The 22,589-nt window shown below is 36.7% G+C and overlaps 1 protein-coding gene across 2 annotated transcripts in view; it reads left to right on the forward strand.

The window, feature by feature from the left end:
* LOC134542336 (uncharacterized) overlaps nucleotides 1–22,589 on the forward strand; it is a 178,061-nt gene that overhangs the window by 95,531 nt on the left and 59,941 nt on the right. For both annotated transcript variants that reach the window (XM_063386486.1, XM_063386487.1), the window contains 7 exons: nucleotides 1,346–2,261; nucleotides 4,289–4,453; nucleotides 4,876–5,017; nucleotides 7,388–7,527; nucleotides 13,483–13,677; nucleotides 16,060–16,320; nucleotides 17,536–17,666. In XM_063386486.1, coding sequence (XP_063242556.1) covers nucleotides 1,346–2,261; nucleotides 4,289–4,453; nucleotides 4,876–5,017; nucleotides 7,388–7,527; nucleotides 13,483–13,677; nucleotides 16,060–16,320; nucleotides 17,536–17,666 — 1,950 coding nt within the window. The remainder of the gene's footprint in view (nucleotides 1–1,345; nucleotides 2,262–4,288; nucleotides 4,454–4,875; nucleotides 5,018–7,387; nucleotides 7,528–13,482; nucleotides 13,678–16,059; nucleotides 16,321–17,535; nucleotides 17,667–22,589) is intronic.

Raw genomic sequence — 22,589 nt, forward strand, 5'->3', positions numbered from 1 at the left:
CATACTTTTGTTCGTCTTTAATCCGGCGTGTTTGGAACCGTGGCCATACTGAATTATCTATCTTGCTTGGTTATCTATCATCAGAATAAATTTACTGGGGATACGAAGAAAAAATTAATTTACCGTTCAAATATATTTAAAACAAATTGTAATAAGCAGCTCTATGGCAGTATACTTCAAGTACACAGTTGTAATATTTTACAAAACTGACGTCTAACCACCGGGAAGTATCTTCTGAATGCAAGCAATACACTCAGTGTTGAATTTAAGAATGTGCCATACTAAAGAATATTGAATTAAAGAGAACCAACTGTAGTTAATTTTTTTTTTTTTAAGTTGCAATCTATGCCTGCACTACTAGAGAATTATTTGGAATAAAACTATGTTTCTACCAATTATGAAATCATATTGATAGTTATGTAACTATCTTTAACCATAAGTTGGCAGAGGAGCAACTACATTAAATGCTCACCACTATATACTCGGAAGGGTATAAGCTGGATGCCTACAGCAACTCACTCAGTCTTCCTTCAGGAGTAGTAGTGTGTTGACTCAGAACACATTTTAGGGTAACATGCACATCAATTCTATCAGCAGCAACAATATAATACAGCAGTAGGTATAAAAAAAATACTATCAAAATAATTGTTTAATTTCTTTTTATGGAACATTAAATAACTTAAAACTACCAATAAGTAGAAACACTATGCTCTTTTCCACATTGCATTGTTTCTGAAAGTTTGGAGTGTGCTTTCTGGATCATAGGGTTGACATTTATTTGCATGTTAACTTTGAGCACTGATACATTCACACAGTGGTCATCTCCATCCTTAGGCTGTATGTACCTGATAATTGTTGCTCTGGGCTATTTAGGGGTGCTTGGCAGTGCAAGTGGTGTTGCTCCGCACTAGACATTGTAATACAATGCCTGTGGCAGCTATTGTTTGTTCAAGGAAAATTATGAGTTTTGGGAAACATTAAATAGTAAGCAAAATCTTGAAAATGGGGTTACTATCTTGTTTTTAGCAAGTGCTTGTACATTATTTACACTTGTTTAAATTGCCAATGATAAATTGCAACAACCCTTAATTAATGAATATTAATGGTTTTCCATACCATAGGCCAAAAAAAATCTTTAGATGACACATCATCATCCCTAAACGTCTAAACATATTTCTTGATGTTTGAGGAAGCCTGTGCAGCAGATGACAAACTAAATATTTTATAATGATTGAAACCAATAGCCAGTAAGTAATTGGTGTGACAAATGTTTTTCATTCTTAGTTATGTTTCATTGTGTTTTGAAATGTAATATATAGGTATATGTATATTTTCATTTTTATAGCTATGCTGTAAAGGATGCTGATGTTTTGATGAAGGATGAGATTGTTGAACGGGTGATAGTTCCTCCAAGAACTTCAAGTGATGAAAAGCCAAAAATTGTACAGTTTAGTGATAGAGATTTTTTATATTCAAGTGCCTGTGATAAAGTACAAGGAGGACCTGTTGAAATGGTTGGTGCTACAAACCATAGATCTGTAAGAAAGAAACTAAAATTTTCGATTAGTCATTTGCAACAGCAACAATTTTCCGACAAGAAAAAATCAATCAAAATTTTACGTAGAAGCAGCTTAGACATGTTAGCGGAATCAAGTTCCTTATCGAGCGATGCGTGTAAGAGTGGTGTCTGCAAGACCAGTAACGCCAGCAGTAATGGTAGTGTCTGCGCGATCAGCAGCGGTAAGCTACAGTGGAGGGAGCAGAAAGACTTGGAGAGTGCAGCAGGTGTCGATGAACGAGATGAGGGATCCCAGCACAGACCAGAGGACAGCGAGGAGGATGAGGGAATCATCAGTTTCTACGAGACGACGCTGCTGAGCCCGGCCGAGTCCGGGGGCAGTCACGACTCCCTGGGTTCCCTGGGGCTGTTGCCGCCGAGCCCGCAGCCCAGGCACCAGTTCCTGGAGCCCTTCTACAGCGACCCCCGGGATGTGACAGGCCCCGTGCAGGTGGGGAACATGGTCCTGCAGCTTCGGTACCGTCCCGCCACGCAGCGGGACTCGGTGTCTCCGGAACTGGACACGGGCCCCGACCGCAGGCGGGTGTTGGTTCCGTGCAGCCCCGGAGACGACCGCTCGGACGAGGAGCTGAAGCTGAGTCCGGCCTCCCCAGCTCCGGCCCACAGCACGCCGTTCAGCTTCGCTGGCGAGAGAGGGCGGGGAGAAAACAACAGCTCCATTTCCCCGCTGCACAACTCGCAGGTGTGTGTAAGCCATGTGCTGGTTGCACTTTGTGCCTAGTGTGTTGCATGCAACATTATTTCAGATATTACAACAGCATAATATTTTAATTTATTCAGAATCATGTCAGTGCAGGCAAGGAGCATACTTAATATAAAGAAAACTCACTTAAAAGTAGATGTTTTGAATTAAATTGTATTATGACTATTACATACCTGCCAACTCTCACGATTTTGGTGTGAGGCTCACGATTTTAAGGTTCATCTCACGCCCTCACGCCAAAATAGTGTTTCCTCACGATTTTTTGGGGCCCCAAGATTTTGTTTGTAAAAGTTACAAAACAAGTTTTATGAAAGCTTACAGTAACGAGTTTCCATCAATACTCGAGTCACGTAAAGGAAGCAATTTTGCGTTTTGTAGCATGTGCCGTGCTGATTTTTCTATCTCGCATAGTGGAAGAGGAGACATTGTGAAACATGTCGCTACAAAAAAACACTACTAACACGTGAAGTGTATTGCTTCCAATAAAAAAATTAATTTTGCTGTGAACAGTGATAATAGTGTTACACGAGCAGAATGTTATTTTACATCTTTTTTTATGCGGCCCTGCATGATCACTACACAACAGCGCTAAATTATGTTCAACTAAATTAAATCTGCAACCTATAATTTGTTGAAATAAATTTTGAAGCAGAGACCATGTAACATATGTACAGGTATGTCACTTAATTTAAAGATTTTCATTTGTTGTTTTTTATTTCTAACTTGTATTTATGGGCCTGAAAATTTTTATCGAGGACCTCATGATTTTTTAAATTTGAATGTTGGCAGGTCTGCTATTATAATATATAACTAATAAAATCATCTTCCAGAAATTTACATTAAGTCATATGGTCAAGTGAGTATACGATAAGACAATATACGTTCAGCTCTATCTCTTCGCTTTGCCTACATCCCATTGTGTGCATTTATGTTTTTCTCCAAAAAGTATCAGCTAGCAATTTTCAACCACTGACCACAGCAGGAAGGCCAGTTTATTGTCCAGACCACTCCACTGTAAGTGCCAGAGGACTGCTATTAGCACTGTGGGATTTGTTGGGGGAAACAGAAATGATGTCACTATTCTTTGTGCGCTGCAACACACACTTCTCAGTTTCACCACAGTAAAATATGTCTTCTTGTAACGACTCCAGGAACGTTAGTCATGTTGCTGATTCCCAGATCCTTGTGCAACATTGTGGCACAGTGGTTTTTTTTTATACCCTTGCCCCTCTCTTCACAATGACCACCAGGCTGTCGACAGTCTCTTGTTAGCGTATCTCATCCTTCATTTGCATACATAAGGCTTTTCAAGTTGCAGATAACAGCATGAGGCACACTCAAATTTCATTTCAGTACACAACGTGGTTGGGCTCAGCTTGTTTACACTTTATTTTTTACACTTGAGATCTTTATTTGCTATTTTGTTGTGGAATTTTATTCCTAAGTTTCTATCTACTGAAGAAAAAAAAATTATGCTCATAAAATGTTCAACTTTATCATAAAAAGCTACAGAAAATATACTTCTCGTTGCATTACTAAACTTTAAGCTTTACTTGGTGGTAAAAATGAGATGTTTTTGTGACAACCAAACAGAAAATATTCCAGTCTTTGGTACAATAATTGTTTTCGCAAAACATTTCACTAATTTTGTGCATGTGTATATGTGTGCATGTGTGTGTGTTAAATGTAATTTCAGTCTGTTTTTCAGCTGTTTTTCCACAACAATAAGAACAATACGACATTTCTACGACCCTCATTAATTTATTCCTTTTGCGCCATTAGACAAAGTTTGTTACCATTCTTTGTTTAGGCCATGCGAGTGGGCATGTCCTAAAATGCAAACTGACTTCAGAATCTACACCAAGCAACCACTCCTTAACTTTTTGACTCCACGTGTTCAACAGAGGCAAATAAATGAGTGGTGAGACGTAATCCAACAGTGGCGCTGGTCTGCCGCTGCTGGACGAGAACGTGACAGCACGGGGCATGGGGGTGGTTGTGTGCAGGCGTCAGTGCTCCGCAAGCAGCTGCTGAGGACCCAGCTTCGCCAGGCGCTGGCAGACTCCCCACGCCCCGCGTCCTGCTGCCAGGTGGCAGGGACCACCCCGGACAACACCCACGCCTTCCTGCTGTCGTTCAACAACCTGCAGGATGCGCGTCCCAGCGCTCAGGTAACTGTCCTGTTTCCGCACTCACGCTTGTTACTTGTGTCATTTCCATCTGGGTCCAGATTTTTGGGGTCTATTGGTCACTTTTACATATCTTGAACATTAGTAAGCCTCAAAAATCAAACTAGAGATTTTAAACATTAATAGATTCATGGCAGTGATATCTGAGGTGTCACACATGTGTTGAGGTTTGTTGTTTGACTTAAAAGCACCAAGTCAGTTTCCACTCGGTGTGTAACACAATATAGTTTTAGAGTCCTGTTGGCCTTATTCTCTGTGCATAACTGTAAACAACGTAAAACCATAACTTCACGTATTAAACTTGAATTTGTGTTAAGTTTTCAATTGCAAGCATTTGAATATTTTAAGGAGAGCATATACGCATTGACAGATGTGTGTATGAGTGCAAGACTGTGCTGTTGTAGCACACGTTCCTAACCCTCCTGTCAGTGGAGCTGCACGTGAGCACCCGTGGGGACTTACGGCCAGACCCGCAGTTGGACCCCATCCAGGCGGTCTTCTATGAGGTCTACCGGGACATCCCTGGCCAGCCTCCATTACGTCAAGGTACACTGTCACATTCATGCCTAAGTGAGCATGTTATTTTTCTGACTTTATTATTTGTGAACGTTTCTTTTGGCTCAGCTCCAACAAACATAAAAAAGCACAACATGGCGGAAGTCTCTCGTAATACTTGGTTGTACTGTAGAGGCCAGGAATCTTACTAGCTTTCAGGGCAGAGTGGATGACGGGCGGGGGAAGAAAGATAAAGGAGTGTATTGCAGTGGAGGGATTCTCCCTCCATACCTGCATTACTAACTGTGTGAAGTATATTGGCAGGTAGTGTGCGACGAGTAGTGGAGCTGATTGTAAAGCGTAGGAAAAGAAATAAGGTGATTTACAGCTAAGAGAGTAAAATAATTTAATTAGTAAAGTCATATCAATGAATCTGTGATCAAGAAGCTCGTGAAAAATGCCTTTGCATTCCTATTTACAAAGTGACGTGATATGCTGCTAATTATTTAGATTTAAGCAAAGCAACAGTGATGCATATTTGAAAGAAAGAAATTGCAGTGCTAAATGAACCACATACAACACCAGGCGAAAAAAAGAGGTAAGTCATGCATTTAATACCTGTGTAATGTGCATCAGTTATGTAAAAAAATGTGTATTTATCGTTGGCTATGTGATGTGTGCAGAATATAACAGACATGCATGTTTTTATTTATTTTTGATAATTCAGATTGCTACAGCGTATTTTTTTTATGTACAGGCCATGTAAAAAAGGCAAGATTGAGATTGACAGCTTCAATCAACGTGTCATAATAGATACAATCCATTTAATGAATCAAACAATTAAAGAAAGTTGTTCCCACAATGTGCAAAGTGATTCTCGTATTAAAGGAAAAGATAGGTTTGGCAGTGGAGCCCTTCATTGTTCAAAAGATTATTGCGAAGTATAAGCTTCTTTTAGAAACAGTGCGAAGACAGGCTGTGTTTGTTGATCGAACTAGCTGAGTCAGGTATGACAGTCTGAGATTATCACGGGGAAATGAAGGCTACTGGATGGCTGTCCACACTTTTCGAGGGCATCATACCAGAAGGGCTTATCAACACTTTTTGCAATATTGAGATAATTGGCGTAAGGGTATCTAATAATGTGATAAATGTTCTGGCAGAAGGGCGCCTGGTCAATGTGATTAGATTAGGTGGTGGTGAACTATTACATTATGGCATATAATAAGAAAAGCAAATCAGGTCATGCTAGATGGGCATATGTGCATAATCCCCTGTAAACTTGCATTTTCGTTGATACGTCCTTCTGGTATGATGCCCTCGAATATTAAAATTGCTGTCATCTGCTGTAGTGATGGGTAATGTGCCATACCACTCCAAACAAGACAATAACCCTCCTTTGAAATCAGTACAAGAAACCAAATGATTATATGGCTAAAATACAGAGGTGTAGAGTGTTATTGAAAAATAATTAAATGTTTGTTGATGGAACTTGTAGAAAAACATAAACCAAATGAGAATTTTTTTGGGTTGATCGACTTAAAAATAGATTGTCATGTCCTTTGACTCCCACTATACATGTGTAAGTTTAACGCTATTGAATTAGCATGGGCAAAAAGAGGTGCATTCGGAAATGTAATACCATTGAAGAGTTTTTTGCGCAAGCAGTTCAGATGCTGGATGCTGTTAACTCCGTAACAAAGGATGACTGGGTAAACTACTTCAATCATGTTGAAAAAATAGAAGATGAATACTGGAAGAGGGACTGCATAATATTGACGGCAATAGACCAGTTCTTAGTAAATTTCCATGACGATAGTGTTGATGACAAATTCCTTTCAACAAGTAACAGTGCTACGGACAATAGTGATAGTGATAGTGACAGTGCTACATCGCGTTTGGCTCAGGCTTTGTGAAAGCTGGTATTCATTTACTGTATTTACTTATTGAGATATGATAATATTTTAATGTTTCCGTATCGGATCGCCTTTTTTCATATGACTGCGAGATGGGGTTTTGCCACTCTTGGTTAATGAGCTGTAAATCACCAACACTGTTTTCACTGTGGTGAGTTTACAAACTTAAGTCAAATTTACTTTACAATCACTTCATATTGTAATTCTTTACGTCTATTTACATCATGTTAAATGTTACAGCATGCCATCATTCCTATTTTCTCATTTTCACAGATACAGTTAAATACTGCACTTTCATTATCCTGCTGCATGTTTTTAGAACCTTAATGTCTTCAATCAATGAATCAATCTTATCCATTTCAAGAACCTTTCAAAAAACGTACCTTAACATCTTAGTCTCGTCACAGAGGTTTCACTTAATGATAAACCCTTCTTGTGTGATGATCACCCCACATACACAAATTGTCACTATAAGTTATTAATCTGTTGTTTGTGGCATGTGCAGGGGTCATAGTGGTGGGCTCATCACTTCAAGGAACGGGCGTCAGCTGTGAGGTGGAGAGAGTGTCTGACGAGTTGGCGCTGCTGACGGCAGTCGAGCAGCTGGTTAGCACTTGGGATCCAGACATTATAGCAGGATATGAGGTAACTACATGAGAGGCCCATTGTTTTGTACCTTCACAGCTCTAGTCTTGTCCTGTTGATGTGCTAGTGGGGCCAAACATGCTCATCCTGTATGCCAGCTGGGTGCCTGGTGCATAGAGGCTGTGAGGCGTGTGATTTGAGCCAGTGTCGCCCTTAGTGCCTTCGTGAGTTTAGAGCTCGTGAGCCCTGCTGGGTTTCATATGTGAGGGACATACTTGATGTCGATAGCGTTTAGCTTAAGCTTAATTAACTGCTATTTATTACTCTAATTATAATGGCTTCTTTATGGCAGATATTTACCTGCCTGTTTGATTTTATCCTGGTTAAATTCTAGCTCTTTTGTAATACTACAGTATTAGCAGATTGACTGGAACTGTTTGTTTATTATTTTACGTTTGTGGTTAATCCGCTTCGGCACGCGCAGCTTTTTCTGCGTCGTCATGCCAATGCCTCATGTAAATAAAGTGCACGGTTCGGTGACCGTTTCGATATGCCTTTGCATATTTTTAAAATGAAATATGGTCTACATGGCAAGGACGCGTATGTGTCACTGTCGTGATTGGTCAGTTTTAATTAACAACGATATTTAGTCAAGAGAAAAGAGTGAAAAATGACACCATTCAGTTTATCGTGGTGTTAATTTCCTCAGGGAATTTTATTATATGGCGAGTTAATATTCAGTGTTTTTGTCGTAAGAAATACGTCTTCCGCAAGAGGAATTGTTGGAGCAGCACTGACATTGAATTCCAGTCTCAGGCATTAATTTTCCGTCAGTTACGGCGGATTTTGAGACGGTAATTAATCGTCCAGCTATCAGGTATGGCCGGCGTTAGCAACGTGTAGTGACGCCAACGGGATATTACCGTGAACATCACCCCAGATATTAATAAACATTGTTCGTTTCATTCCTAATTTCATGATAAACTAAATTAACTGTGACTTTTCGGCGTAAAACTACTAATTAATTTAAGACACTTCATAATGTCTACACACAGGTCTAGAGGTCTTGAAGTAGGGACTCTCGTGCGTGAGCGAACCGGAGCAAAACCCCAAAAACTTTACGTTTTGAACACTTTAGAGGAATTAATTAAATTTCATTATTTTAATATTTTTTTGTTTGTTTAACATTCGGATATAATGCAAGAAATACCATAGACTGAATAATCTTAGTTATCTCATATTTGGTTTGGTTTTGATTATGACTCGAGGTTTTTCTTTCTGAGATGTGTAATTTAATAAAATAAATATTCTAATTTTAGTTCAAGATTCTTAATTTTTCATATGTTATATTTTTCTGGCGCCCAAGGCAATTAGTTCCTTTGTTGATATTTCGTTCGTATTAAAAATTATTTTATTTGAAACATGTTTGTGTACACTTTTGTTGCTTGCTTTGTGCTAGTTACGAACTTTGTTTTCTCAAAGGAAATGTGGAGTCCTGCCATCATAGCCTCTGTTTCCAGCTGGTTAATTAATTTGATTAATTATTTTTATGGAATATTGTAATGTTTTTCCTTGCATCTCTTCAAATAATACAGTACGTGAAACAAAAAAAAAATGAATTTTTGAGTTACAGTAGAACCTCTTTTTCACGTACCCGGGATTTGCGTTTTCCCGTAGTTAACGTATTTTTTTATTTGCACCATCATTTCCCCTATAGTATTAATGCATTATTTTCCCGCTATTTGCGGAAGCATTTCCCGTAATTTACGTTGCAACAGCGCAGCATCTGTAAGAATACCATCAGAAAAAGTTCAGAAAGAACACTATAAAATAAAGTGAATATTATTATCATTAGAACATATTTCTAATACGTCCATGCACATACTCGCGACACCTTCATTTGTTATTGTAAACAACCTTCACTTCAAAATTTTTTTAGGTGCCACGGTAAACTATACGGCCATACGACTAAATATTCTGTGATATGCAGAAACGAAAAATAAAGTTAAAACAAAATGTGCCATTCGTTTAAATATTTATACATAAATTTATATACGCAATTTAAATTAAAAGTTATAGACGCGATTACTGAGCGTATACTAAAATAATTTAAAGAAAATTAATTCCAGCAAAAATTGCGTCTTCGTGTGTGTGGTAAAGTTTGTTTCACTTTAATGGTTAGTTGAAGGTAAGTTTTTCTTGGCAACTTAATATTAGTGATTTAAAATTATAAAATGGCCGTTTGTGTTAACAATATAAATAAAATTCGTAAATCATTTATAAAAATTATAAATGGTATTTTATATTTTAATAAATTATTTTGTGTTAACAAATTCCCAAAAAAAAAAAAGTTTCTGGAAGCAGTTGGCAGTAGTGAATTCCGAACATGGCAACGATAACGATACTGCTACGTTTTTTTTCCAATTCATAACAAGTGATAGGTTAGTTTTATTTAAATTTTTGCCCTAAATCAGAAATAAATAATTTGCTAGTGCGGGAGTATTCACGATGTCCGAAAAAAGTAAGAAAAACTCTCACAATAAAAGAAAAACTGGACATTTTGAGACGCTATGATGCACATGTGAGTACCCAAGTTTCTCTTGCTAACGAACTTAAGATTTCGTGTTCAACACTGAACACGATTTTGAGAAACTGCAAGACAGTGGAAGAAATTTCTGTTAAATGTGGGGCAGCGACCGCGAATAAGCGAAAGTATGTACGGACATCAACTTACGAGAAGCTGGAAGAGATTTTGAAAAGTGGTTTACTGAAGCACAATCTGCAAACATTCCCGTCAGTGGTGTTTTACTTCGTGAGAAAGCACGGCAAATAGCTGATAGGTTAGGAATCAAAGATTTCACTGCATCTAACAGCTGGATTTGCAGATTCAAAGAAAGAAATAATGTTGTGTTCAGTACAATCTGTGGTGAAAGTTAAAGTGTGAACACTCAAACTGTTGAAACCTGGAAAACTGAGCAGTTACGTCATCATCTCTTGGACTACTAACCAAAGGATGTATTTAATGCAGACGAAACTGGACTGTTCTATGGTGTGATGCCAAGCAAAACACTCTGTTTTAAAGGAGAACGCTGCCATGGAGTAAAAAACAGTAAATTACGACTTACCGTTCTTCTTGCGACAAATTCTGATGGCAGTGAAAAGCTGCCACCATTTGTAATTGGTAAAAGTAAGAATCCCAGATGTTTTAGGAACATAAAAACATTGCCCACAAAGTATTCATCAAACTTGAAGGCTTGGATGACTAGTAGCATTTTTGAGTCTCAGCTACATGCACTGGATGCGAAAATGGGAAGCCAAAACCGTAAAATTGTCCTTTTTATTGACCAGTGTCCAGCACATCCACATCACATAGAGCTGAGGAATGTAAAGTTGGTCTTTTTTCCTGCTAACTGCACCAGCCACCTGCAACCTTTAGACTTGGGCATTATTCATGTGTTCAAGGTAAACTACAGGAAAAGATTGGTGCAGAAAGCTCTGTGCATGCTGGAATCTGGAAAAGACCCCACCACCTTGAAGTTCAATGTTCTTGATGCACTTCATAACATTGCTTATTCGTGGAACAAGGTACAGCCAGAGAGCTAACTGTTTCAAGAAAGCTGGATTCTTTTCTTCTGGAGTGACTGCTGTTGAAGAGTTATCCAGTAATGATCAACTTGATGAAGAAGTGGCAAAACTGCAAGCTGGTGTGTCATTTAGTGACTTTGTAGAAGTAGACAGTGTGTTGTAACAACAGAAATTGAAGACTTAAATGACATCGTCGACAACCATCTGACAGAAAATGCTTCTGTTGACTGTCAAGACAGCGAAGAAGACGAAGATGGTGAAGAACCTATTCCAACGCAGGCAGAAGCAATTCAGGCGGTGTGTACCATAAAAAATTTGTGTCTAGTTTCAATAATGCTGAAGACCTTATTCCGACCCTGCACAAACTTGAAGTGGACATTGAGCACTTGTGCAGACTCCGTTCAAAACAATCGCACATTTCAGACTTCTTCAAAAAGCTTTAAGTAATATTGATTGTATTTGACTAAGTGTGATATTGAAGGTAATTATTGTATAGTAACAATTTTTATTAACAATTTTGTTTAAAGTGCTGTTAAGGTTGTTTTTGTTTTACTGTCTGAGATTATGAAGTGCTCATTATTGTGTAAAACTTGAGAATATGTAACATTTGACTTTGTTTAGTACTGTAAGGTGTACCATCTCGTGGCCCACGCTACCTAAGTAAAGTATATAAATATCTATATATTTACATGTATATTTTTTATTTTTTTTTGAATTGTTAATCATAATGCATTAAATCAATAAATTGATGCGTTTGTGAAGTATGGTTGCCTGAAGAACATATGACGCATCAAGCAAGCAAATAAATGCCTAGATATCGGAATTTTGATCCCGCAGAAGAAAAGCATAAATATTTGAAGTTGGTGTACCTTGTAAAATAATTGTAATTTGTTTAAAGTGACAAGTAATGAAAAAGATCGGTTAGCTTTGAAAGTTTAACATTTTTTTTTTTTGCCATAATTAATCTGTTTTCAACATGATAACTTTTGAACCTTTTGTAGTCATTATTTAACGTGCCTTTAAATAATTTGCGATCGTCACTGGTAATGGAGGAGCAGAGTTTAAGTAATTTATAAATTTAACGTAAGTTAGATTAGAAGTAAAATATAGGTTGTCGGGTATTTATTTAAAGCTTATCTATTTTGGTACATTTTTGTTCTCTTAGTAAATTTCTGTAACTTCCGCGGTTTTAGACATATTTAATGTGGAATTTCTTTTTGAATTTAAGCAATCTGGGACGAAGGTTCTAGTAGTCGCGACAGGCTGGCACCGGTGCATCCGGTCAGCGTTTCTTAGAATTGTGTGGCGACGCGGCTCATATAACTGTTTCGGCGTGCTCGTCGCTGGTTGGCTGTGGAGGTTTGCGAGAAGGGGAAGGGAGAATTTTGTTTTGTTAGTGACTCCGCGACTGAGCCTCGAGGGGAGGCTTTTTGAAAATAGGGATTTTTGAATAAGAGGAGCAGGTGATTGGTGGCAATCACCGTCCGATATGGCAGAGTGATTTAGGTGTAATTTACTACTCAGTGCGCCTAGCATAATCGTGTATTTAAAGGAGAATTTTGCGAAGGGTTCAAAAGTAGTGCGTTTGGCTTGGTGCGCGAGGGTGGAAGTTGGGTAGAAAATGGAGGATGGCGAAAGAGACTGGCACGGATTCGACGAGGTCTCCTCTTTGTTTTTTTTTTTTTTTAACCGTGGCTCGTAATATCGGGACGCCCTCTAACGGAGTATCATCTGAAGTTGGCGGTAGACATATTTATTTCAGTTTCGCGTGATGTAAAACAGAAACAATCAAAGCTGACTGATCGAGCGTGGTGCCTACTTGAAAGTGAAAGCTTCCTGAATAAAATAAAATAATGCCAGTAACAACATTATTTTATTTAAATATCTAGTTCCTTTTATTTATTTTCCGCGGCGCGAACCCCACAAGAACCCTGAGATAAGAAAGTCGACTCAATGCCGCGAGCAGCAACAAGAACCCTCAAAGTGTTTTCATGATTTAATGAAACCTGAGAGTGCATAATAAATTAGGGCAGCGTTACAGTACATACTATCTGCATATAATGGTATTTATAACGGTTAAATATTAATTTGAAAAAATTTTAGCATTTCCCACTTTTTACATATTCCTGCATTTTACATATATTTTTTCGGGTCCCTTGAAATATGTAAAAAAGAGAATCTACTGTATTTCTCTTACATTTAGTTGTTTGCAACAGTGTTCAACTGTTGCAATAACAGCATAAGCGAACTAAAGTATGTGTAGTTAAAAGATTTTTTGGTTGCAGTTAGCGTTTTTGATAAATTTTTTAATAATTTATTGAATCTCTTTGAATATGATGTATTATTTAGTGAATATCAAGCACAAATACTTGTTCTGCTGTACAGATATTGAACATCTGTTGTTTTTGAAGTGAGGCTCTTCATGTGCAGGTGGAGATGCTGTCATGGGGCTACCTCTTCCAGAGAAGCTTCGTGCTGGGGGTAAACCTCTGTCCACGAGTGTCCCGCATCCCAGGCAGCGTCAAAGATAGCCACGTGGCCAGCAGTCAGGAAGACAAGGGCCGCGGCGAAACACGTGTAGCTGGTCGTATTTTGCTTGACGTCTGGCGGATCATGAGGCACCAGGTGAGTGGGCTGTTCATCAAGCCTCATTTTCAAAATTTAAAAAAAAAAACTGTAGCACTTTAAATATTATATGTTGTGCTATATACATTCTTTGTCACTGGTAAATTTTAAAGCAAAAAAGTTGTAACAAATTCCAATTTAATGATGAAAATAAATGTAGGTATTTGCTGGTTTAATCCTCAAATACCACCAAATCTCTAGCATTTGAGATTTGAGGGGAAAGATTCAAAGAAAAACTTTGGAGTAAATGTTTTAAATTCAAAAATTCAACACTGGAAACTTTTAAATTTACAAGGTTTATTTCTGTACAATATTGTACTTAAATACCTTTCTTCAAAAAAAAAAAATATATATATATATAAAGTAAATAAAATTACAATACATATCATGTCCTGATCTGGAAAACTTAGCTCATGAAATGAAAATACATATTTTATATATATATATATATATATATATATATATATATATATATATATATATATATATATACACACACACACACACACACACACACACACATACACACACACATACACACACATATACATATACATAGATATATATATAGGGATACCTAAATATGGTGAAGCATAAAATTTGTGGAAAACAACAATTTTGACCATTTTCAAAAAAAAATTTTCTCAGCATTTTTTAGGAAAAACATTTTGGCGTGAAACACAACTGTATCTGTAAGTTGATCAGTGCCATTTCAGAAAAAATTACGCAAAAGATCATTGATCTTTATCACAGGAAAATAAAGTTCAATAACAATGTATTTTGATATGTTTCAAACATTTTCTAATACACGGTCCATCAGTTTTATTTAGGAACGCTACAAACATGATACGTTGCTCGTTTTGCTGTATGTGTAACTCAAAGGTTTACATCGTGTATCTTGAAAAAAAAATTTTTCTTCTTAATTTCCTTGTTGGTTTTTCAATCATTCTATAAGAGGGAGAGTATTGTGATACTTCAAGTAGTTTATCATTTCATCAAATGGTTTTACGTATAAATATAATGCAGTGATATTGTAAATGGGTTGTTTGGTATAGGTTAGTAACATTTGAAATTTACGTCTTGGTATGTACCGGGCTAAAAGATAAACTGATCTGCACAAGACAAAACGCTCCTAAAAAAATAATTCCTGCTACTTTAGAAAAAATTTTAGAATAAAAGTTTGTAAATTTTTGAGATTAACTTTCCAGGTGAGAATTTATGTTGATTTCTGGTTCTGAAGGAAAAAAAAATAGCGTACATTTCTAGAATTTAAATTTCTGTTCTTGGATGTATATACAGATTGGAGTTACGGCAAAAAAATCAAGGCTAGGCACAATCTTGCAGCTGCGTTCTTGATGTGCCTGAGAGAATTGCCCTAGCATGTCAACTGTCAACTCACAGTAGTATTGAAGGGCGTAGGCAGCCCTTCATTCGTCTGAGACCAGTCTTGCTTTGCAATGGCCAGCCCTTCCTTGCCGGCCTCCAGATGCAGAGAGGATCCTGCACCTACTATAGAAACCCGGCAAGGGAAATGACACTGGTGCGCTTTGATTGGGACGCGGACAAGCAACAACTGTTCTAAGTCATAGTAGGAGTAGGATGTTAATTTTTAACAGTTCTGCAATTTTTGTGTAAATTATGTAGTAAAAGTGAATACAAAAACTGATAAATATCATAATACTAAAAAATAATATGTGCACAAAATTACATATTTTACTGTTTTTCAGCAAATGTCACATCTGAATTGAAATAATTTATTTAATTAGTAAATAACTTGAAAGAATTTGTGATTTCCATTCGTGCATGATGGACCTCCACTTGATACTATAACTAGTATCACAGTTCTGTGGTCTGTTTTCAGTGAGATTGGTTTCCCTACCACTAAACTTTTAAAATATGATAAATATTCAAGATTTTTGGTTGCTTAGTATTGATAGCTTGCTCAATAAAATTATTGCATCGCAAAATGAACCCGATGATTGTGGTTTTCATAGAAGGTGTAAAATTTAATGGGTTGCAGAACAACCTTGTTTTTAGGTTTTCGCAAGCTGGTGGTGGTGGGTTTTTTTTTTTTTTTTTTTTTTTTTGTAAAAGTTTTTTGCTGCATTGTTTTTGTCTAAATTTTCTACCGTGTGGTTCAATTGAAAGTCCATCTCTTAAGTTTTCCTAAAACTTACATTTTGTAAAATTGTCAATCTCTGCATGTCTTAAATAATTTCCTAAAGCTCTGTGAAACTCTCCTCAAATTTTTGAATTTTGATCTGCCCATCTCAAATAGTATTAAATGGCCAAATTTTTAAACACATGCTTTGATATTTGTTGGAGTGAGGTAGACTTGTGTTGGTACGAGTGCTGGGAGGACAGGGGTGGCCATGTCCGCAGGTGACGCTGCAGAGCTACACGTTCGAGAGCGTGGCCTACCACGTGCTGCACCAGCGCCGTCCCTTGCACTCGCACCGCAGCCTGACGGCCTGGTGGAACCACCCCACCCCCCTCTACCGGTGGATCGTGGTGGAGCACTACTCGGAGCGTGTTCGCGGCACGGTCCGTCTGCTGGAGCAGCTGGACGTGCTGGCGACCACCAGCGAGCTGGCCCGCCTGTTCGGCATCCAGTTCCACGAGGTGCTGACCCGCGGTTCCCAGGTACCTGCCTACCTGCCTTCAGAGACTTATTTCTGAGATTTATATCGGGAAAAACCCCACAACCGGACTACATATATCCTTGAAATTATGCAAAATATAATTCATGCTTGTTTGCCAATCAACTGACCGATCGCAATGCAGAATCGGGAACGTGACCATATAGGGAATAAATAATATGCTGCTAGAATTTTTCTCTGAAAGCCTGGAAATATCACATCGCACTGTTTTAAGGTTTGTTCTGATTGGCTGGCGAGGCAGCGCCCAACAAAGCTTCTAGTCCATTCTGCGTAGCCGTGTGCCTACGCGCTGGGTTTTTCCGAACAACGCATTAACTTAAGGCGTGAAAAATAACTTGCTGGCAACTGATTTTTTTTAATATCGAGTGACAGGAAGCTCCGATGACCAACTGGAACTGTGTTGGTATGTATTGTAAATTTTTTTTTATCAGAGAACAATCCGACCAGTATAAAAAAAATTTTCAGATTCATAAACTTTGACCAAAAGACTGAACTGTAATTGATTTGTTATGTGACATCAAGCTTTTCTTTTATTTAAATTAATAAACAAAGGAAATTTTAAAAAAAACTCTACCAAACTTAATAACTATCTTTACTTATCTACAACAGTATGTTTTGAAATGTCTTTGTTATTATTCTGGGTTGTATTGCTGGGCCAACTTGTAATGTAACAATCATACCATGAAAATCTATTAATAACCATTATCACCTTCATAAAAAACATTGTGAAACTTGTAAAAGAGTATTTGTGTTAAAAAAATTAATATTAAAGAAAATTTAAAAATTTCTGTAAAACAAGAACAGAACATAATCACGATTATGAGTCAGTTTATAAATATGTAGGTGCCAATAATGCTGTCCTAAGTCACAGAATTAATATTGGATTGGAAAATTGGCGTAGCTCATAGGCAATACATGTGACCACAAAGAAGTATGTGAAATGCAGAAAAATGTACTCTGATAGGTTCAACAGTAATTCAAATTTATATTGTATGCCTATTATGCACTTTATTAATTTGATAGCAAATGTTGAAAAGTAGTTCAATCAGTTATATCAAATATGCTTTATTAAAATAGTTAAAATGTTAAAATCTGAGTTTTTAGTGTTAACTTTGGGTACGGGGAAGTACATAAAGTGTAAAATGTCATGACGTTTTCTAAAATGTTTTTTTGAATGTGGATTGCTGTTGGCTCGCAGTTCCGTGTTGAGTCCATGATGTTGCGGCTGGCCAGACTCCACAACTACGTGGCAGTGTCTCCCAGCGTGAAGCAGAGGGCCGGCATGCGAGCTCCAGAGTACTTGCAGCTCATCATGGAGCCCGAGTCCAGGCATGTGTCACCACCAGCTCTCTTCCTCTGGTCTGCCAACTACTTCGCCACTACAGTGTGATTAGCTGATACTTTCTCTTCCTAAACCATCTTGGCAGTAGCCTTTTGTGGCAGATATATTGGTTTAAAATAATACTGCCAATGGGGTTTCGATATTGTCAGTGTGTACGCAAAAATGTAGGAATGTATATTCTGCCTATTACTTTGATATAAAGTGGAATAATCTTTTAGAAACTGCTATAAGTTATTAATTTATTTTATTATTAATAGAGACAGGCCAAAATTTGAAAACTTGAGCTAAGTCAAATTAGTAGTTTTGTACTCTGGATGAGAGACTAATTTTATTTAAATGTGATACATATTTGACTTCTGCAACAAGCATACAATCACATACTACTATATTTAGGGGTATGTGCAGACCATTTTTTTCAATTTGAATCAAAGTCTTAAGTAGTGTTGGGCCGATTCCTAAAATATACAGATTCCAATTCCATTTTCAATTATTAAATTAAAGGGTCAATTCTTCAAATCTGATTCCAATTCCTTAATTTTTATCTGACGACGTTCAACAGAATAATATACTCAGAAAAAAAGGTTATTTATAATTTTAAAAATGTAATTGCTTTGTGCTTCATTTTCTGTGCAGAAATTTAACATTATATACAGCTTACATAATGTTAAAAAGCACGTTCATTACCCTCAAGTTACCCCACCTTGAATTTCTAGCACAATTTGGCCTTTTAGCCTTGCATATAGTTAGACGAAACACGTGTTCAAACACTGCCAATAATCAAAGATGTCTTATGACTAGAGATGATGATTTATAGCATTTAAAATAACAACATTTAGCATTTTGAATTTGAAATTTAGCATTTTGTAGCATTTTTAAAAACAAGATTTAGCCAATTCTCTCATTTTACATTACCAAAGAAAAGTATATTTTTAAAAAGCATTAAATAATACACATATATATTATTAACAACCACAGAAATAAAGATCTAGCACAACTACAAAGATAGCCTATTTTGGCAGGTTTCCAAACAACTTTTAAGCACTTATGAGTGCAATAAATTGAATACTTAAAATTACAATAAATATTTTTTAGCCGTGTTCATGGCCATAGTTGATGTAGAGTGCACAAATAATGTTATTGAAACTCGTTTTTTCAATTTTCGATCATGCCAGAAACCGTTGCTTGCAGTTTTACGGACTTTTTTCTTCATCCGATTTCTCGGTGACTCTTTTTTTTTTTTGAAGCCTGATGTCCCTCAGATTTAATGTGCTTTTCAAGTACTTTTTTTTTTTTTTTTTTTTTTCCTCACTCCAGACGGCGATTACATAAATTGCGCATTAAAATATTCGTATCACTTTCGTAGAACTGTTCACTTTTGTATTAATTTATGCGATCGCGAAAGGAAATTACGTTTCGTCCCATTTTTACCACGAGAAATAACAGTATACAACACATTCACGAGTATGCACGTATTTGTAAACACACCACCTTCCACAGAATTCACAAGAACGCGGCTTTCACGTGAAATACAGCCAGAAAATGGGAATTGTTAGCGCGGCAAAGCAGAGATGTCGCAATATGGCGGCCTAAAAACTTGTACTCTGCAAGATGACGGACACTCTTCCAGCTAGTTGTTCTTTGCTTTGTTTACAATCGCGAGGCACGGATGGCCATTTTTCATTCAATATTTACGAACAATAGTGTTGTGAATGACGTGACAATAAGATACTTGTGCTGAATACGCCAAAAAATGATGGTTTCTTTTGATACTGAACTGAAACGAAATACAATCTGTAAATAAATTGTGTAGAGTGAAGACGAATCTACGTTTTTTACCTTGATTTCGCATTTTATAGCAGAAAAAATATAATTTAGCATATTTCGCATCTATTTCGCGAAAACGAAAAATCACCATCCCTACTTATGATGTAAATTGGAAATAATGTTATAACTTAACAACTTTAGATACCTTACATTATCAACTCAATTAATTTATTGTAAAAAAAAGAGGGTTTGTATGGTTAGGTTAAGAATTTTATTTTCAAGCAGAACTAAATAATGATCCAAATAAAATGACAATATAACCTCGTTTTTACATATTTCAAGGGACCAGGGCGAAAAAAATAGAGGGAAATGTAAAAATAAAACTTTATTATCTCATTATGATGGAAACAAATATGCACCACACTTAAAATAGAATGTCAGTGATGCTTACTTTTTAATATATTAACAAGAACTTAATTATCTAACTTAGTGAAAAAAATAATCCATCCAGTCTTGCAGTTCTTCACAACCGTAAAGAGAAAATAAATTTTCTGTTCTTGAGTAAGAAAGATCTGTGCATGTTTAAGCATCTCAACATTTCCACATTTTATGGTGAGATTTTCTTACACAAAATATTTAAACTCTTCAAATAATCGCGTGTTAACATTTAATTCATATCAGAAATTTATCGGAAAAATTTCTGTTAAACTAACACAACTACTATCAAAAGATTGTTTATGTTTAGCAATAAAAATTTACGGACGTTTCAGCAGCAATGTTTGGAAATTCAGATTTGCCAACTGCCTTTCCAAAATATTTCTAATGTAAAATGAGCATCGCTAAACACGCACAAGAACGCCGATTTACAGCAATTTGGTTATGTTGCTTATAAACCTATTTTAATATTGTCGCAGTAATCCACTGTGAATTTTGGTCAAATCTTATAACACTTTGTTATATACAAAAATAAAAAGACGTTACGCCCCAATAGTGGTTTTTGTTTTATTTTTCCAAAACAGAATGTTGAACAGACGAATCCAATCACTTTCCAAATCTTTTTCACTCATTCAACACGTCTATCCGCCTGTCGAGAAATACTCGCAGCTCAGGCGATGAAGATTAACGTAAAATAACGTAGATTAAGTCCTTCAGTAACATCTTACTGTAAGTACATGAAATCGGTGCGTCCTCAAACATGACCGCACCCAGCGAAAATGAATTTCGCCACGAGCCAGACGCCGATGTTGGTAGCCTCAAATTCTAATTAAGAAAAAATGTCAGAAAAGTTTCAAAACAATAAATAACTAAACAGCATGGCTCGAGCTACCGACGTTAAATTTTCTCTTCTACAATTAATACATAATTTGCGAGAAGCCACCGAACGCGCCCTCCTGGTGCAGCGATCGACGGACGACTGACGAAGTCATGACACTGGTTTCTCCACGCAGGGAGAGCAGTCACATGACCTCACCGACCAATCTCACACACACTTCATTCACACTACACATCACAAGCCAATAGGAAGACATGTCACACCTTGAAAACAGTTTTCTACACATAGAGCCAGGGACTTTACATTCTCTTTCTCTCTCCCACATTGTGAGACAGTAGTTATCACTTAGTTCCCACGACCAGTGGGGAATCACAGCTTTTGTCTCTCTCTCTTACTGGGGAATCACCGTTTTTTTCTCACTTGCATTTGCAGGCCTCTTATGCCTCTCTCTTTCTATATCACCCCAGACACAGTCCCGTGTTCTATAACTATTATGCAACACGTTAATGAAAATTAAGAACAGCAATCATAATACAAATTACTTTGCAAACTTAAACTTATTTGGAAAAAACCTAAAAAAGTAGGCCAAAACAGGCAAAAATCTAGTACAGCGACTTATTTGTGAATAATTACATAAAAAATAGTAATGATTTAAAAATGTTTGTTAAAATACAAATTACATTCTTAAAGCCTATAGAAATGGCAAATATCCACCCTTAAATACATTAAAACGGTAAAAATATTCTTAGCAAGATTTTTTAAGGAATGTTACATGCATGAAAACAGTTTAAAAGAAAAAGATTTAGCTAGGAGGGCAGGGGTCTTGCAACGTTACAATCTCATTAAAAAATTATTTCATTAATAATTCTTTAAAGTTTAAAGTGCAGATATGTGAAACATCTTAATTTTCGCGTTCACGTCACCAAAGATTTGGTTCATGGCCGTATGGTTTACCACGGCACGTGGCACAGAAAAAATTAGGTTGTTTACAATGGCAAATTTAGCTGCAGTGATGAAATATTTAAAGTTTAGTAAATAAAATGTACATTGTTTTCTTTAAACATTTATGATTTTGTCTAATTATTTTTAAGTTTTACTATTAAATGCAGGGCTGCTGCAACGTAATTTCCAAAAAATACTTTCGCTTAAAGCGAGAAAGTAGGTACTGCATTTGTACTGGGAAAATGGCGGTGCAAGTAAATAAATACGTTATTCGCCGAAATTCATATATCTCGGTTCCGTAAAAAAGATTATACAGTAAAACCCCTTATTTGCACTTTTCAGGGAACCCCAAGGAAAAAGTGTAAATTGCGGGAAAGTGTAAATTGTGGGAAAGCACTTTTATTGGCAGTTAATGCTAAATTTTAGCTTAAAAAAATGTATCAGCATTTACTGGTGCTACAAGACAAACAATAGTTGTTTACAACACATTTAGGGCACTGCAAAAATATAATTTTCTTAAATATAAAAAACAATTCAACATAAAGCCTACATTAAATTTTCTCTAGTACTGTTTTATAGGTATAGTATAAATTCAACGCATTGGGCAGCATTTGCTTCAATAGAACACCTATTTTTAATTATTGTGTTTAAAGTACTAACAGGAATATTCAGTTCCTTGGCCAAAACCACTCGGGTACCCACATGCTTGTCAAACTTCTCAATAATTTTAATTTTATCTTCAATAGATAAAGTATTTCGTGGAACTTTATACCTATCCATCTTCAATCAAAATCTTGCCATAAATAATATTGTGAACGATAAAAAAACACGTTCTAACCAAAACGGACGTTGACTAATGTAAACAATGAAGGCCATCATAGATATGTACTGTACATAATGCAGCACTACTAAATATACGTACTGTGTATGA

The sequence above is a fragment of the Bacillus rossius genome (assembly GCF_032445375.1).
Source record: "Bacillus rossius redtenbacheri isolate Brsri chromosome 4 unlocalized genomic scaffold, Brsri_v3 Brsri_v3_scf4_2, whole genome shotgun sequence".
Classification (NCBI taxonomy): domain Eukaryota; kingdom Metazoa; phylum Arthropoda; class Insecta; order Phasmatodea; family Bacillidae; genus Bacillus; species Bacillus rossius.